Raw genomic sequence first — 18270 nt, forward strand, 5'->3', positions numbered from 1 at the left:
AAAATTTGCCACCTAGTTCCAGAAAACACAGAGATGTTCAGAGACTAATGAAGGTATAGAAAAAAAGATACTGGTGGTAGCTTGAAAGAGTTCCCACTGGTCAAATTCAGGACAATCTGAACACCAAGAGAACAGAATGAATCTGAGAGTTCACATTACTGAGGACTTTTGAAAGACACCATCTTTGACATCAAGGAATTCACAGTTTAGACTGTTCCTAAGCATCAAGGAGAGTACAAGAACCATTAATTAAAATTAATGAAATTAAGTGCTATGTTATCTCCCATTTCTGAAATACTAAGTGCTATTAGTACCAACTATATAGTCTTTGTCAAATTAACTTTACACTTTTCCCCATTAGAGTGTAAGTTCCTTGACAGTAAGTCTAGGACAGTGATGGCAAACCTTTTGAGCTCGGCGTGTCAGCATTTTGAAAAACCCTAACTTAACTCTGGTGCCGTGTCACATATAGAAATTTTGTGATTTTGCAACCATAGTAAAACAAAGACTTATATTTTTGATATTTATTTTATATATTTAAATGTCATTTAACAAAGAAAAATCAACCAAAAAAATGAGTTCGCATGTCACCTCTGACACACGTGTCATAGGTTCGTCATCACTGGTCTAGGAAGTACATTGTACTTTCAATAGTGTCTGGCACAACATCAGAAAAAATCCCATCTGACACAGCTTAATATCCAAGTCTGATTTTACAATTCCAATTGGTTTTGTTCCTTGGCCAGTGTGATATTATCTCCTAAGGATATTTATTCAGCCCTCTAATTCTATTTTTATTCTTTCTTTATTGATATGTGCCCTCATTCCTCCCCCCCCCCCGCCCACCCCCCCCCCACGCTCATGCCCTCACCCCCCTGGTGTCTGTGTCCATTGGTTATGCTTATATGCATGCATACAAGTCCTTTGGCTGATCTCTTCAGCCCTTTAATCCTGAGGACCAGATCCAAAACCCTTATTTCAGATTGATTCTGCATTCTCTAAGTTGGCAGCTCACCCAGACTTTATCCTAGAAATCCCTTAACAAACCTTCTTGAAGCATATACTACCTCAGTCAATATTTCAAAAAGGCTTCTTTCCTTGGTATCTTATCTTTACTAGGTTCTAATTCCTTTCCCCACTTTGTTCTTTATTTTTAATTTTTCTTTTCTTTTCATTATCTCACCTTACTCTCTCCTATATTTTGTATCATTTTCTCATGATTCAACTCCAGTTCCTTAATTAAATTTCCACCATCAGAAACACATATTTTCATTAAGAAATTAAAAAATCTTTTTACCTATATCAGAACTAGGATACATAGATGCATATAATTGGGTAGAACACCCTCTTTTCATGAATATGACATAAAACTAGAAAGTGGTCTAAAAATCTTAAATAAAAGTAATGTATTTTATGTGAAATTATTACAGGTTTTCTCTGAATGTGGTATGTTTTATATTCTTTTGAAGGTGAAGAATAAATGAAAATATATATAGCTATGGAGATTTAAAAACTTAATCTAGAGCCGAAACTGGTTTGGCTCAGTGGATAGAGCGTCGGCCTGCGGACTGAAAGGTCCCAGGTTCGATTCCGGTCAAGGGCATGTACCTGGGTTGCGGGCACATCCCCAGTGGGAGATGTGCAGGAGGCAGCTGGTCGATGTTTCTAACTCTCTATCTCTCTCCCTTCCTCTCTGTAAAAAATCAATAAAATATATTTAAAAAAAAAACAACAACAAAAAAAACTTAATCTAGAAACAATTGCTAGAAGTTTGTCCACCAGTTTAACAAACATTCTTGAAACAGAATGTATTGAATGGTTGAGCTAATTTATGTCATTTGTAAGCTTGTATTTTTAAAATAACAGGTATATATGAAATTAGGTTTACTATTTTTTTTTTTACCTGAGGATATATTTTATTGATTTAGACAGCAAAAGGAGGAGGGGTTGAGGGAGGGGAAGAGAAGGGTAGGGGGAGCGGGGGAGGGGGAGGGAGTGGGAGAGGGAGTGGAAGAGATCAGTTGTCTCCTGCACCCTCCCTAACCAGGGATCAAACCCACAACCTTTTGGTGTATTGGACGACACTCCAAACCAACTGAGCCACTGGTCAGGGCTGGGTTGACTATTTTTGTCTAGTTTTTTGTTTCTGGAAATGTTTTTAATTTGGCTAAAAAATCTCAGTTGCCTCTATTTTCAGAAAATCATTTAATATCTAAAAGCTAAGATTTTAGTAGCAGCCACTGAAAACTGAAGCAGAATTTGAGGGAACAAGTCAGACCAGTCCCCAGCCTCAATGGAAAAGAAGTCCAGAACCTGATGCTGAAAGAAAAGTAAAGAATCCTAAGTGAGAGTAGATTTCTAGTTACTAAACATTGGTTTCTCATCTGACAGAAGTAATTAATTTTAATTCAATTAAACTCTTATGGGCCTCCCACTATATCTGCCATGTGAAGTAAGCAGATTGGCAGGATGGTTGAAGGGAGGTGGGATATAGATCAGAAGCCAGAATGCCCGGGCAATAGTTCTGTCTCTGCCACTAACTAGCTGCGTAATTCTGGGTAAGTCCCTTAACTTTTGGGCCCTCAGTTTCCTCATTTATCAAGTGAAAAACTAGATAAACTTTAAGAACACGTCTAGCTTAAAAATATATGATGAATGAAATATCAGCTTTAAGTCTTTTACATAATGATATTATTCCAGACAAAATATTGTATATTGTACAATAATTATCTTGACTTCAAATAAAATAACTTCTTATCCAAGATAAAATGGAACATACAAGAGAAAGAGAAGTAATAACACTCATTTAAATACGTCATTAAAAATGAATTTTATATCCATAAATGGAGGTTACAAAATTGAAAAACAATGCTAAACATTTAATCCAAAGGCCTTAAAGCAATTTTTGTAGTTGTACAAATAAGACCTCTCATTATCTACATGGAACCTTTTTGGGCAGCAAAGAAAAAACATTTCGCTTGTACTGAGGCCTGTGTGAGCTTCTGCATGGCACTTTACATTTCTCTAACTAGAGAAAAAATAAATGTAAGGGGATAATTTCTTTAATTAAGAACCTGCCACACAGAAAAACTGAGCATTTTTTACTGTACAAACATACATGAAAACATGTAACTCCATATATTGAAAATTTTCTCAAATAATTCTAAAACTAAAATTCAATTATCAGCAGGCATCAGTACAATTAGAAGACATTTTACAAATATTTTTAAATTTTTATTTATTGATTTTGCTGCTTTTAGAGAGCAGTAGGGAGAGAGGGAGAGAGAGAAACATCGATTTATTGTTCCACTTATTTATGCATTCATTTTTTAAATAAAGTACAAGACATATCCATTAACAGATCCAAATTTATCTTTTAATAATAAGAAGCTAAAAGTAGGTAAATTTAATTTTGATATTTAATAATTTTATCTCACTTAATTTAGTAAAACTCTAAACTTTTGAGTTACCAAACTATTTTGGGAAACTATGTTTAACTATATATATATAGTTAACTATATATATATATATATATATATATATATATATACACACACACACACACACACATATATACATACACATATATATATACCCTCCCCCCGACACATACACACACATACACACATATATTATATACATATAATATAAAGTTAATAAATTTAATAAAGTTTATAATATACAGTTAATAAATTTAAAAGACATGTCTATTCAAACCAAACTTAAACTAGCTTTAATATTAAATATTTTCCTAGATTACATTATCTTAAAAATAAAGGGTTTTTTATTATTGCTTAATTTATATAAGCCAAATAAATATTAAAATTAACAATACCTCCTGGAGGTTAAAAAAAAAAAAAAACAACACTATATCACATATAAAACATACAAACAAGATCACAAAAAGATAAAAAACAAACAGAATTAAAATAATTATAGAAAAAACACAAGATTTTTATTTTCCCTTCACAATTTTATTAAAATTTTGTTTTATTGGTTAAAGTATTACAGAGAGTATTACATATGTCTCTCCCCCGCCCCCCCTTGACATTCCCCGGCCTCCCCTCCCTTCACAAGGAGGCTGGGGAAAGGGGGGGTCAGGCATGGAAGACTTCAGCCACTTGTACAAAATAAAGGCTATAACAAGAGACAAAAAAGAACTCTGCAATTTCACTTCTGGGTATGTATCTGAAGAAACCCAAAACACAATTTTGAAAGACATATGCATCCCTATGTTCATTGCAGTATTATTTACAATAGCCAGGATATGGAAGCAACCTAAGCATCTACTGACAGACAAATGGATAAAGAAGATGTGGTACATATATACAATGGTATATTCCTCAGCCATAAAAAAAAGAGTGAAATCTTGCCATTTGTGACAACATGGATGGACTAAGAGGGTATTATATTAAGTTAAATAAGTTAGCCAGAAAAAGGAAAATACTATGATTTCACTTATATGTGAAATTTAAAAAACAAAATAAATGATCAAACAAATTAGAAACAAACTTATATAGAGAACATTATTATGATGGTTGCCAGATGGAAGGGGGAATTGATGGGGTGGGCGAAAATGGGGAAGGGATTACGATTATAAATTGCAAATTGCCAGTTATAAAAATAGTCATGGGGATATAAAGTACAACATAGGGAATAGTCAATAATATTGTAATAACTATGTATGGTGTCAGATTAGATTAACTATGTATAATCTAATATTGTAGATTAACTATGTATGGACATTAGACTTATCGGGGTGATCATTTTGTAAGTTATATAAATGTCACTCACTATGTTGTACACTTGAAACTAATATTATATGTCAGCTGTATTTTGAAAAATTAAAAAATTATTTAAAAAATTATTTTAAAAAGGAAAAAAGGCCCTAGCCAGTTTTGCTCAGTGGATAGAGCGTCCACCCACACACTGAGGAGTCCACGGTTTGATTCCGGTCATTGGGAAGGAACCTTGGTTGCAGGTTCCCCGACCCTGGTCAGATGGGTGTAGGAGGCAATCAATCGATGTGTCTCTCTCACATCAATGTTTTTCTCTGTCTCTCCTTCTCCTTCCCACTTTCTCTAAAAATCAATGGAAAAATATCCTCAGGTGAGGATTAACAAAAAAAAAAAAAAAGGAAGAAAAGCTAGGGAGATCCAAGATGGTGGCAGAAAAGGTGGATGTTACACTCACCTCTTCCTAGGACCAAACTGTAATCACAACTAAAATTAGAACAATCAACCTGAATAACCAACTGAAGACTAGCTGAAGAGAAGTCTTATAACCAAGGAAAAGAAAGAAAAGCTATTAAGCAAACAGAACTAGAAATACTTTTATAAGATTTTAAGAACATAAAGCACAATAAACTATTTTATTAAGATATAAAAATTCAGCCCTAACCGGTTTGGCTCAGTGGATAGAGCATCGGCCTGCGGACTCAAGGGTCCCAGGTTCGATTCCGGTCAAGGGCATGTACCTTGGTTGGGGGCACATCCCCAGTGGGGAGTGTGCAGGAGGCAGGTGATCAATGTTTCTCTCTCATCGAGGTTTCTAACTCTCTATCCTTCTCCCTTCCTCTCTGTAAAAAAAAATAAATTAATTAAAATATATGAAAAAAATGTTAAAAAAAAGATATAAAAATTCATCAAAGCTGTTGAATGGAACAATTTAATTTTTAGTGTAAGCAAACTATCTTTAATCTGAAATAAATTTATCTATTCCTAGAACATCCATCAGAACACATCACCATGAAGAACTAGTGAAAACATAGACTCTATATTCCAAAAACATTTTTGAATCAGTTGTTTAGTATGCATTTTCCCATGAAACAATACTGCAAATGATAGCAAAAGACTGAGAAGCTTAGTCAACAGGTAATTTGGCTGAACTATTGGAATATACTTCTCAATAAGTCTATTCCTAGATGATTTCTAAGTACATTCCTTTGGCTTATAAATGAGAATAACTTTCTACCTCATCTTCCTTTCCTGGTATAAAGAAAAATTATTTGTCTTTAGTGGTCAGCAGCTGTAAAAAGATAGAACTATGTTGCAAAAGTAGATGGCTTATTCATTTCTGGTACCTATAATTTTGTTTATTTAAGTGTCCTTGATGCCCAATCTACCTGAAAAATTTCTTTTCATTTTTCAAAACCCAGCCCAAATGCTGTTATCAGCTTACTTATCCCTGTATGTTTCAAAGGAGGTTATATAGCATATGGTGGTTTAAGTGCACTGGATGGGCTTGGAGTCATATATAGTCTGAACTAGCATCCTACCTCTATTTCTGCCTAGTACATGACCATGAGGAGTTAATACTTTTTTTTTTTAATATATTTTATTGATTTTCCACAGAGAGGAAGGGAGAGAGAGATAGTTAGAAACATCGATGAGAGAGAAACATCGACCAGCTGCCTCCTGCACATCTCCCACTGGGGATGTGCCCACAACCCAGGTACATGCCCTTGACCGGAATCGAACCCGGGACCTTTCAGTCCGCAGGCCGATGCTCTATCCACTGAGCCAAACCGGTTTCGGCTAATACTTTTTATTATATGTAAAACATGAATAATAATAGTGTTACCTACTCATAGGATTGCTGTGAAGATTAAAAGAAATAATGGAAGTATAACACTTAGTTATAACACTTAGTGTCCAGCAGAGAGTGACTGTTAAATGAATGGTAGCTATTATCTATATATACAAAAGCCTAAGTGACCGGCCGACCATTCAACCAGTAGCTATGACGCATACTGACCAGGGGGCAGACGCTCTAAACTATTTTCTACCGGTTCTGATGAGGAGAGTATCATTATTTTTAGTCAAGGTACATGACAGGAAAATTTAATATTTGCAGACTGATTTTTAGGATAGGCTTAGAAATAAAGTAAATCCACATACAATTTTCTTAATTCAGCAACATGAAAACTTCCTTATCACTAGAAATCAAAATTATAAATAGGAGAGTGCTTTACTTTAATCATTAATTTCCTTGAGAAAACCTTTTGAACACAAGGAATAATGCTTGGGTTTTCAAAAGAATAAGGGTTTCTAGACCATGCTTATCTGTAACTTGTTTTTTCATACTAGGTTAGTGGATCAGAAGAGATCATAAAAAATGTACACAAATAAGTAAAAATTATGCAGAATCCTAAATATCTCATATGTTATCATGGCTGAAAATCAATAGTCACAGGAATGATGCCCAAAATTTTAGGACAAATTAAATTAAACCATATCTAAGATTAAAAATTTTTGTTAATGTTTTGTTTCTTCATTCAGAGTGTACTTAGATTGACTACCTCCAGGAGGTATTACTCAAAACACTCAGACTTTAACTGAAGAGTGTATGTAACACCAGGAAAGAGTAATGTCCAAACTTTTTCCTTTGAGGTTTAAATTAACTTACTGAGTGTTTTTTTCCCCCCTTAATGAAGAGGCTTATGTTACCCATTACATTTCTCATCACTGTGAATAAACGTTATTGTACAAATAATTCAAGATTGGATGAGAAACATGCTTTTCCATTAATGTCTTAAAGATATTTATCATTAGAAAATAATAGAGGACAAGGAAATTGACCTAGAGCCACAGTAACAGAAAGTACTCCTCTATCAAAACACATTAGTTTAAGTAATTTAAATTACTTAATATAGTATACTAGGCAAAATTATCTGAATTTCATGAGTTGAATCTCACAGATTCAAGGTAGTGCCAGTTTAAAAGTATTCAGCTACTAAGAAATCTGTTAACTGAAATTAGGCAAGTATCCTTTTTTGCAATCTCAGTAATACCACCATGCAGGGAAAAAGAAGAGAAGAGTAAGACTTCCCTCTATCCACAACGGTAAATACCACAAATCTATTGGTATATATAAAAATTTTTAGCTTAATTGCAGTCACTTTGACACTTGAGACAAACTATCAAGGGTTTTTAGATCATAATAAAAAATAAAATATTTTTCATGCAAATATTGACTATTTTAGATAATCATTAAATAGGTTTAAGAAAAATAAACCTTCAATATTGGAACAGAAAAAATCTTGTTAAAAGAAGACAATCTTCTAAAATATAATTATAATCAAGAATTTACAAAAAAAGGAGACATGTAATACTCTTTGTAATACTTTAAGCAATAAAACAAAATTTAAAAAAAGAATTTACAGAAAACACTTCTCATGAAAGAGTCAGTCATAACCAGTAATAAAGTGTTGTTACAATACAGAGGAAGGAAGAAAGAAATATGTGAAGATCAAAATTTATCACTTACCTCATGATTCAGCTCTGCTATCTGATCTTTCAGTTCCCTAATATACTGGTTAGAATCAGACTTGTTAAGCTGTCCTTGAAGCTTTCCTTCTTCTTTCTGTTTTGTGAAAACATCAAAGGAAAAACAAAGGAATTTTCACAGCATGTACTCAAATACTTGAAAATATAGGACAGCATAATGTCATACCCTTTAAATGGCTAAATTCTGAACAAATCTGTTCTCTATCTATGAAAAACAACTCATAGTATACTTTACTGAGTATTTCTAAATAATGCTTAATGGAACTGTTTACAACAAATACAATTTACAAAAGGTACCTTTGAGAGACTCTTACAAATCAATAGTTAATTGGGTCTAGTAGTGAAAAAAATTATCCTAGAATTTCAAAGCTATCTATAAATAACATATGGAGGGAAACTATTCAGAGACGTAAAATTTTTTTAAAAACATTATTTTTATAAAATGTTTTTTCCAAGTATTATATGTAGCATGAGAAACGGTAGTTATTTTGAGTGCTAATGATTTTCTCTCTATATTCAGTGCTTAGCTGAGAAGGGAGTGAGCCTCCTACAGCTACACTGGGAATCTGCTTTTGCTTGGGCAGCAGAGAAGGGGAGGAAAAAAGGCTCTTCAAACCACTCTTAAAAGGGGAAGACAGCTCTGACTCTCTTCTATTCAATTAGCTCAGGAATGTGTGCTGGGAGTCCTAGAAATCGCTGCTATAGTCCTTCCCTTTATTGCTCTTTATTCTTTTTTGGCAACCTGCATTAAAAACCTTTTATTGGATATGGCCTGCTGAAGCAGTTTGATTTAACAAATATTTGTATAGCTGTAAAACACAACTACAGTTTCTATAGGCTCTAAAACTTTTCTTATATATTTAAACACATGAATATCATATATAAATCACCTAAGCACAGATCTAATTTAACAATTACTATATCCCAAATACTTATGCTAGGCTTCTTATATATATACAAAAGATGCCTATGAATTTTAGCCATAAGCCTTAAGGAAAACACACACATATTTTGAAACTTTAGTTAAAATATTAGTTTGTCGGCCAGAGAAGGGTAGAACCAACAGAAGAGCTGAGAAACCAAGCAGATTGGTTCCTAATTAAATTATTTCAGAAGCCTTTCCTACCTGCTTTTTCTTTTCTTTTTAAAAAGATTTTTATTGATTTTCAGAAAGAGAGAAAGGGAGAGCGGAAGAGAGAGAAAACATGGATCAACACAACCTCTACCAGGGATCCAGCCCGCTACCCAGGCATACGCCCTGACCAGGAATGAAGCCGGCTTTCGGTGCATGGGAGGATGCCCACCCAATTGAGCCACACTAGCCTGGGCAACCTGTTTTTTCATTTAATGAACCAATAAAGTCCCTTTATTATTTGAACCAGTATGTGTATGGGTTTCTATCACCTGCAACCATAATAGCTAAAATATCTTGAGGACTTATCAGACCTTCTCCATTGAGGATCCCCAAAGGAATTAAGCCCTAACTCCTAAAAGCATCCTTGTATGTAGTGATTTAACTCACCTCCCAAATTCAGTCTGTTTCATGATTATCTTATCCTAACATTTTCCTTGGCTATAGACTTACTCCATCTTAGTCCTGTGAACCCCAAAGTGGGAAAGGATGATGTCAAATAAAAGGGCATAGGTAGTGAGTGAGTGAAGTGAGAAGAATGTAGAAAAGAGAAAAATAACATATGGAGGGAAACTATTCAGTGACGTAAAATTTTTTAAAAAAACATTATTTTTATAAAATGTTTTTTCCAAGTATTATATGTAGCATGAGAAATGGCAGCAGCAACTGAGTAAGTAGATACACTTCCAAAGGCAACTAATTTGGTGAGAATCACTCACTTAGATATATATGTTCAGCTATACTTTTTGATGATTTTTAACTTTAGTATCACATCATATTAATTCCCTTGAAATGACTGATTAAATAGAAAGTGTAACCCACTTCTAGAAAAAAATCCTTCAGGACGAAATGGAAAGGCTAGTTATTTGTGGTTTGGGGTCAGACTTGGAGAAAGGTACCTTTAAATCTGGTCCTCAACAAAGGCAAAGTTCTTGAGGATTTTGGACATCCCATAGCAGTAATATCATGTAGGATACAATAGAAATTTCAGGGCAAATAAAATGACAAAGCCCAAGGTAAGCGCTAATGTTGTAAGAACAAAGTTCAAGAATACAGAAATACTTCAACTTGAAAGGATGAAAAATGACCAGTAACAATAATTAATACCAATTCTTTTCTGTAAAAAAAAACGTTTGTTAAGATAGAAACCATTGCCAAAACCGGTTTGGCTCAGTGGATAGAGCGTCGGCCTGCTCTATCCACTGAGGTTCGATTCCGGTCAAGGGCATGTACTTGGGTTCGATTCCGGTCAAGGGCATGTACTTGGGTTGCGGGCACATCCCCAGTAGGAGATGTGCAGGAGGCAGCTGATCGATGTTTCTCTCTCATCGATGTTTCTAACTCTCTATCTCTCTCCCTTCCTCTCTGTAAAAAATCAATAAAATATATTAAAAAAAAAAAAAAAGATAGAAACCATTAAATTTGTTTTTACAGAAAGTGATCAAGTGAGGCCAAAGAGCTGTTTCCTCCAAAGGTAGACTTAGTAGGGTTTAGCTAAACTTTTTTGTATCGCACCTCGATTTCTTTGGAGGAAAGGCAGTATTTAATAAAAAATGAGGCAGTTAAGAAATTTTACAATAAAAATGGGAGTGTTTTTAACTTAACGACTCCTGAAAAATACTTGTGGAAATCAAAGAAGTTCTCTTAGATTTTATGACTAAAAAAACCCAAATGGTCCTTGAATTTTCATTAATTGTAGGAAAAAGGAAGAATTTCAAGAGAAAAACTTTAACTCCTATTGTATATAATTGTTCTTTTTAGATTTAAATATAACTTTATAGAGCTTAATATTGGGTTTCTTCAGTAAAACTTTTTTTTAATCTTTATTGTTCAGATTATTATAGATGTTCCTCTTTTTTCCCCCACATGGCTCCCCTCCATCCAGTTCCCATCTCACCCCATGCCTTCGCCCCCCCATTGTCCTCGTCCATAGGTGTAAACTTTGTCCAATCTCTTCCCACACCCTCCACAACCCCTTCCCCCCGAGAATTGTCAGTCCGCTCAATTTCCATGCCCCTGATTCTGTTACATTCACCAGTTTATTCTGTTCATCAGATTTTTTATTCATTTGATTTTTAGATTCACTTGTTGATAGATATGTATTTGTTGTCACTTTGTTGTTCATAATTTTTTATCTTTATCTTTTTCTTCTTCTTCTTCTTAAAGAATACCTTTCAGCATTTCATATAATACTGGTTTGGTGGTGATGAATTCCTTTAGCTTTTTCTTGTCTGTGAAGCTCTTTATCTGACCTTCAATTCTAAATGATAGCTTTGCTGGGTAGAGTAATCTTGGTTGTAGGTTCTTGCTATTCATCACTTTGAATATTTCTTGCCATTCCCTTCTGGCCTGCATAGTTTCTGTTGAGAAATCAGCTGACAGTCGTATGGGTACTCCCTTGTAGGTAACTGACTGACTTTCTCTTGCTGCTTTTAATATTCTCTCTTTGTCTTTTGCCCTTGGCATTTTAATTATGATGTGTCTTTGTGTGTACCCTTTGGATTCCTCTCGTTTGGGGTTCTCTGTGCTTCCTGGACTTGGAAGTCTATTTCTTTCACCAGGTAGGGGAAGTTTTCTGTCATTATTTCTTCAAATAGGTCTTCAATATTTTTGCTCTCTCTCTTCTTCTGGCACCCCCATAATTTGGATGTTGGTACGCTTGAAGTTGTCCCAGAGGGTCCTTACACAATCTTGATATTTTTGGATTCTTTTTCTTTTTGCTTTTCCGGTTGGGTGTTTTTTGCTTCCTCGTATTTCAAATCTTTGACTTGATTCTTGTGATCCTCTAGTCTGTTGTTGAATCTCTGTATATTATTCTTTATTTCAGTCAGTGTATGCTTAATTTCTGACTGGTCCTTTTCCTCTTTTTTTTGGCATTCTCACTAAGATCCTTGAAGGTCTCACTAAGTTCCTCAGAGGTTTCTAGAAGATTCTTGAGTAACCTTATAACTGTGGTTTTGAACTCTATATCCAGTAGTTTGCTTTCTCCCATTTCTTTCATTTGTGACACATTTCTTCGTCTCCACATTTTGGCTGCTTCCCTGTGTTTGTTTCTATGTATTGGGTAGCTGCTACGTCTTCCTGAGTTGATAGAGTGGCCTTGTGTGGTAGGTGTCCTATAGAGCCCAATGGCTCAGCCTCCCCGTTCACCTGAGGTGGACGCTCTTGGTGCACCCCTTTGTGGGCTGTGTGCACAGTCTTGTTGTAGTTGAGCCTTGATTGCTATTGGTATCACTGGGAGTAATTGACCTCCGGCCCAATTGGCTGTGAGGACCAGCTATGTCTACAATGGAAGAACTCCTGTGCTGGAAACAACCTTATGTGGCAGGACTTGCTTCAGTGGGGCTTTGGTGCTCACTGAGTCTGCCCTTGAGTGTGTCGCTTATGGATGTGAAGAGTTGTGATCCAGTATGGTCTCACACTGAACACTGGGTACACTGGTTCTTGGATCTCCAAAGTCAGCCACAGCCTGGGGCTGCCTAGCAGGAGGTACAGAGAGATCTGCAGATTCCTCCTCTATGTATCGGGTTTGGAAGTGCCCAGAGTTCTAGCTGTGTAGCAAGGCAGGCTGCTGCCTGTTTAACAGGTTTTAGGCTGAGAAAGGACTGGCCATTCATATGCAAAAGCTGCTGTGCACAGCTTGGGTGGGTTGTAAATTGGGTGGGGCAGGGTCTCAGGGAATCACCAGGGCAGAGCAAACAGCAATGGCTGCCAGTCAGCCCTGCACCGGAGAGGTCCCCGTGTCCCAGTGTCCCCAAGCAGGAACAATGATTGCCGCAAGCACCTCTGAAAGAAGCCACCCTCACGTTCCTGTCCCAATGCCAGATAGTCCAGTTTCTCCCCATATGTGTCTGGGTCCCCCAGAGTCTTGCCCAGAACTGGAGTTCAGAGCAAGCTGGAGCTTGTATCTCCCTTCCAATTAAAAAAGCAGCACACCCGGGTGCCAGAACTTTCCGCACCTCTGTACCTCCTACCAGTCTCGATGTGCTTTCTTCACCTCTCTAGTTGTGGAACTTCCACTCAGCCAGCTTTCCTGTGGTTCTGGATGATAGTTGTTCTGCCTTTTAGTTGTAATTTTGATGTGGTTGTTAGAGGCAGCAAGTACAGGTGTTTACCTATGCCGCCATCTTGGTTATCCTTCAGCAAAACTTTTACAGACAACAAGTCAGACTATGATGTCCATTAAACCATTTTCTCTGGACACACACACACACACACACACGCACACCCCACAAACAACAATTTGTAAGGCACACTGACTAAACTGAGGAAAGAGGAAGGGTGACCCGAGGACAAGACAGTCACCATCCCAGCACACTTGTCACACATCAGCAGAACATGTGTGACAGACACACCAGTTAGAAAGCTCTGCATGGGATATTCTGATTCGACAGTCTGCTTAAAGGAAATATAGCTGCTACTTAAAAAACAGAATTGAAAAGTGAGAGATATTTTAAATGCTATTTAATAAATTAAAATGTATAAATAACCTTTTATCTAAAAGTCTGGGATTTTTGTGTTCTATAAATGGGCTCTCATTTAAATATATTAATTCAAAGTCATTTAAGAATCCTCTTTAAAAACTGAATAACTATATATTTACAATACCCTCCCCAAATCTAAGTAAAAATAATATATTTTAAGAAGGGGTATCTTCTTAAATAATATATTTTAAGAAGGGGTTGTGAGACAGTTCATTCAATAACCTAATATTTAAGATTTTTGCAAGTATTTTTAAGCTTTCTATTTTCAAGCAATGTCCGCATGGTTCTTTCTGATAAGCAGGTGGGAAAATGTCAACTATGCTAATAAATTTACCAGGAACCTACATTTTCTTAAGTTTTTTTTGTCTAGCTGATAACATCAATAGATTGCTGGTTAACCAGTTTCCTAAGCAAAACTAATTAGGTAAGTAATAAACTTAAAGAGCTCAAACACATCAACAATTTTGGTATTCTGTAATTTCACTGAACAGACTTTAAATATATAACCTTTTGGCACACAATAAAAGAAACTTTATATTAAGAGGGCATAAAGTAACATTTGAAAAAGGTTTAAATGTACATTTCACTCTTGGAACTATCTTTGAATATTTTAGCAATTACCAGTATAATATCTATGATAATCTAATTCATATTGAGGCCTTAAACCATAGAACTTTGTACATACACCTCTTATTAATCAAAAGGTCATCCATAACTCTAGTTAGTAATATGCATGTTTAAGTGACTAAGGGTAAAGTGTAACAAGTTTACTCTGAAATGCATCCAAAAATTAGGCAGCTAGAATGTTGGATAGGTGAGTTTCTGATAAAGAATAGATCAAATATATCAAAATATTAATTTTAGAATGGAGGCGGGTGAGTTTATGGTGTTCATAGTCCAATTCTTTCCACTTCTGTATGTCTGAAAATTTTCATGTAAAATACTGGGAGGAAGAAGCCATCAATAAAAATAATTAATTGTCTCTCCCTACTGCCTGCTAAAGAGTGAGCCCTTGGTCCACACTGTACCTCATTTATATATGGAAAAAGATACTTATCTCCCAAAGGTTAGTGACTCTTCATTTAAAATTTACCTTTTGCTCTAGGAATAGATACTACTTTCTTCACATTTACTGGAAATTTAAGAAACTAAAAAGCAATATGACTAAATCACATAAATTAGTATCTTATTAAAATAGAACATAATTTTAGAGAGAGCTGAGTTATAATTTCATCTCCAGAATATTTTGTAGTAGATTTTGTGGTTGTTTCCTCAAGATTCCTTATCTCTCCGTCATTATGTAATGGTATTAAGATTAGAATCATCCCCATCCTTAACCCCATTTGTAAGCCCTGATTAATAGGGTTTAAAACAAGCAGGGTAATCACACCGATGTTGCACATTGGTTGATTCAGGGGTTGCACAAATAGTGTGGTTTTCAAAATCTTTTGCTGGAAATTATGGGGCACAGTTTCTTATTCTGGACATTATGATATGTGGGTACTTGTTGGCCATTTTAACATAATAAGGAAAAAACCTGAGGAGAAAAATGACAAGGGCAGAGTCTTGAGAATCATGCTTCAATGCAACAAGTTGGAGTCCACATCAAGCTTCCTGAAGCACATCCTACTTTTGAACTTTTCAGGTTCATGAGCCAATAAATCCCTTTTATTATTAATAGCCACAGATAAATTCAGAATTGGGTTTTCTGCTAACTGCAAAAAACATAATAGTTTAAAATAAAATATGGCTAAGTAAATGAATACAAAAATATAAATAATATAATCTAAAATGCCTAAAGTGGTAGTTCCCACGGTTGACTATGAAGAAAAATCACTTTGGGAGTTTTGTAAACATACAGATTAAAAGAACCCATTCTGACCTGAATCCTAAATATCTGGGATTGGGGCTTGAAATCAGTACAATTTGAAAGCCACACTATAGTGGTGATTATGATGTAGCCAGTGTGTAGACCTAAACTTGAAATGCCCTGGTTTGAAGCACCTTTGAAAATTAACTATCAACTGTTTTTTAACACAAACTCAAAATTCTATTAATGTGCCAATTATAAATTACCTTTAATCCTATTTCCTAAGGATCTCAAACATTTTATGACTTTACACTTGTTATAAAAATTACTTAGTATAATTTTACATATAAAAAAGAGAAATATTTCTTTCAACTACCACCACAATGGTAAATGTGGTTAATGACCAAGACTCATAACCTTATTTACAAATAGTCTCTACATTTCCAGAAAGAATAATTTAAAAACAAAAATAGAGGAAAACTGTCAAGGGTTCTTAAATTAATTTCTTTTCAATTCTGCTATCAGTTTCACTTCACATTATATCTATGCTACTTTCAGCTGGTCAGTTCCCTGTCTACAGAGGTTGGTTCAATTTTGAACTCAAATCCCTTTCTTGGTTAACCTACCTCTCAAACAGAAATATTATTTTAAAATCTAGTAATATATGATGAGGAACTAAATAAAATGGTTAGGATCTGAGAAAATTCCACACATATGACCCCTATTACTGAAAACTAAGATAACGGTTCTAAAGAATGAAGAGAAACCAAATATTTGGAGACCAGCAAAATGATTCTATAAAAACTTAAGAACATCAATTTCTATGAGGAGATATGGCAATAAATAAGGGGAATTTGAAGTCCAATTCCCTAAACTTTTTATTAGGTAACAGGTGGGTATAATAAAAAAGCCATGTTAATATAACACATAAAAGTGTGGAGAGGAATATTTTACTCAGAGTAGTGGTTCCAGTATTCCACCACCTCCACTGTGCAGCAATGACTTTAGGCATATACACTCACCTGCTTTTCCCCTGCAACCAAGGGAGCTGTAATCAGAAAAAGGATGAGGTAGAAATGGAATGAGCCCAGGATGTGCCACATATTCTGTTACAGTTGATTAAAAAATCAACAAATACTGTAGTCAGCAGGAAAAAAAATGACTAGATATTTACGCAGTGTATAAACAGTCACAGCAGAAAGTGGGCATTTTATTCAGAGATCTCTTCAACTACATCTCCTGTACTCCAACACGTACTTAGAAAGTTGAATAATTACATGTGGTGGTTCCTCAAACTAGAAGATGTAAGAAAAAATGTGCAATGTTTTCTCGATACCTCTAAGCAGCATGTTTTTACATGATATATTGCACCAAATCTGAGATGAATACGTTGTTAAATTGCTTTAAACAACTGTTTGGGAGGAAAGTGGGGTTTAGTAGTGTATGCTCTTAAAAAATATTGTGGAGTGGAGAGAAGAAGAGGCAGGGGCCAGGTTTGTTTAAACCCACAAATTTAGTCAGCTCATTTTAAAAGAGATATTGTAATAGGAATGTCTAGAAATCGATTCTTGTTTATTTGTTTCTTTATCTATGTTTTTAATGTTGGCAATAACTTATCCTATCTTGCCACAGGAAGGACACTTCCTTACACAGGAAGATAGCAGATTTTAAAAGCCATTGTTACAAGCCATTGGTTTTTTAATACTCTCTACTACCAGATAATTCGCTTAGAAGTTTTTGGGTTTTTAAGATAATTTAAACAGTTAATAACTGTTTAAGGTAATTTAAACAGTTAATCTTGTATATTATTTACATCTTACAAAATTTTTCTCTAGCCTTTTAGTTTTCAAATTTTTCAAATTTACAGATCTAATAGTACAACAATACCTATATGCCCTCCAATTATATTCACCAGTTACTATTTTGCCACATTTGTCTTCATTTTTTCCATCTGTGTATATCTTCTGAACCACTTGAATATAAATTGCAGATAAGACATGCCACTACTATATGTTTCAGTATGTATCTCCTAAGAATAAGGAAATGTCTTCCATAACCAAATGCCATCGTAACACCTAAATTAATACTAATTCCATAGTATATTCATTGAACATGTAGTTCCTATTCAAATTTCCCTAAAAGTGTGCAAAATGTTTATTACTGTCCAGAATAGAACCAAGGTTCACAGTTACATTTGGCTATTGTATTTCTTTAGCCTCTTTTAACCTATAATAGTCCCTCTGCCTTTTTTAATGACATTAATATTTTTGAAGAGTCCAAGTCTAAAAATTGTGTATTATACACGTTAAAATAGAAATTTTTACCATTCCAACAAAACTCCAAGTAAAACACTGTTTTTATTCCCTTTTTCAAACCAAGTAGGCAGTGAGGTAAAACTAATATAATATATATCCAATGGGTGGTTGGATCAAGGGAGTAAGTGTAGACCAAGACATTTTTGCCTCTTATTAAGAGACTACCCTATAGGTTTAACTGTGAGGTTCAAAGAACTCTCTCCATGTTTGACATCACTTTAAAATAAACCTGTCACTTGTC

General features: G+C 34.9%; 1 protein-coding gene across 6 annotated transcripts in view; it reads right to left on the reverse strand.

Moving 5' to 3' along the window:
- The window catches only part of EVI5 (ecotropic viral integration site 5), a 203346-nt gene that overhangs the window by 23423 nt on the left and 161653 nt on the right, over positions 1–18270 (reverse strand). For all 6 annotated transcript variants that reach the window (XM_070405596.1, XM_070405595.1, XM_070405594.1 and 3 more), the window contains one exon: positions 8269–8364. In XM_070405596.1, coding sequence (XP_070261697.1) covers positions 8269–8364 — 96 coding nt within the window. The remainder of the gene's footprint in view (positions 1–8268; positions 8365–18270) is intronic.

This window comes from Myotis yumanensis, unplaced genomic scaffold (assembly GCF_028538775.1).
Source record: "Myotis yumanensis isolate MYYU_CA2020_CCGP unplaced genomic scaffold, mMyoYum1.0.hap1 SCAF_2, whole genome shotgun sequence".
Taxonomy (NCBI): domain Eukaryota; kingdom Metazoa; phylum Chordata; class Mammalia; order Chiroptera; family Vespertilionidae; genus Myotis; species Myotis yumanensis.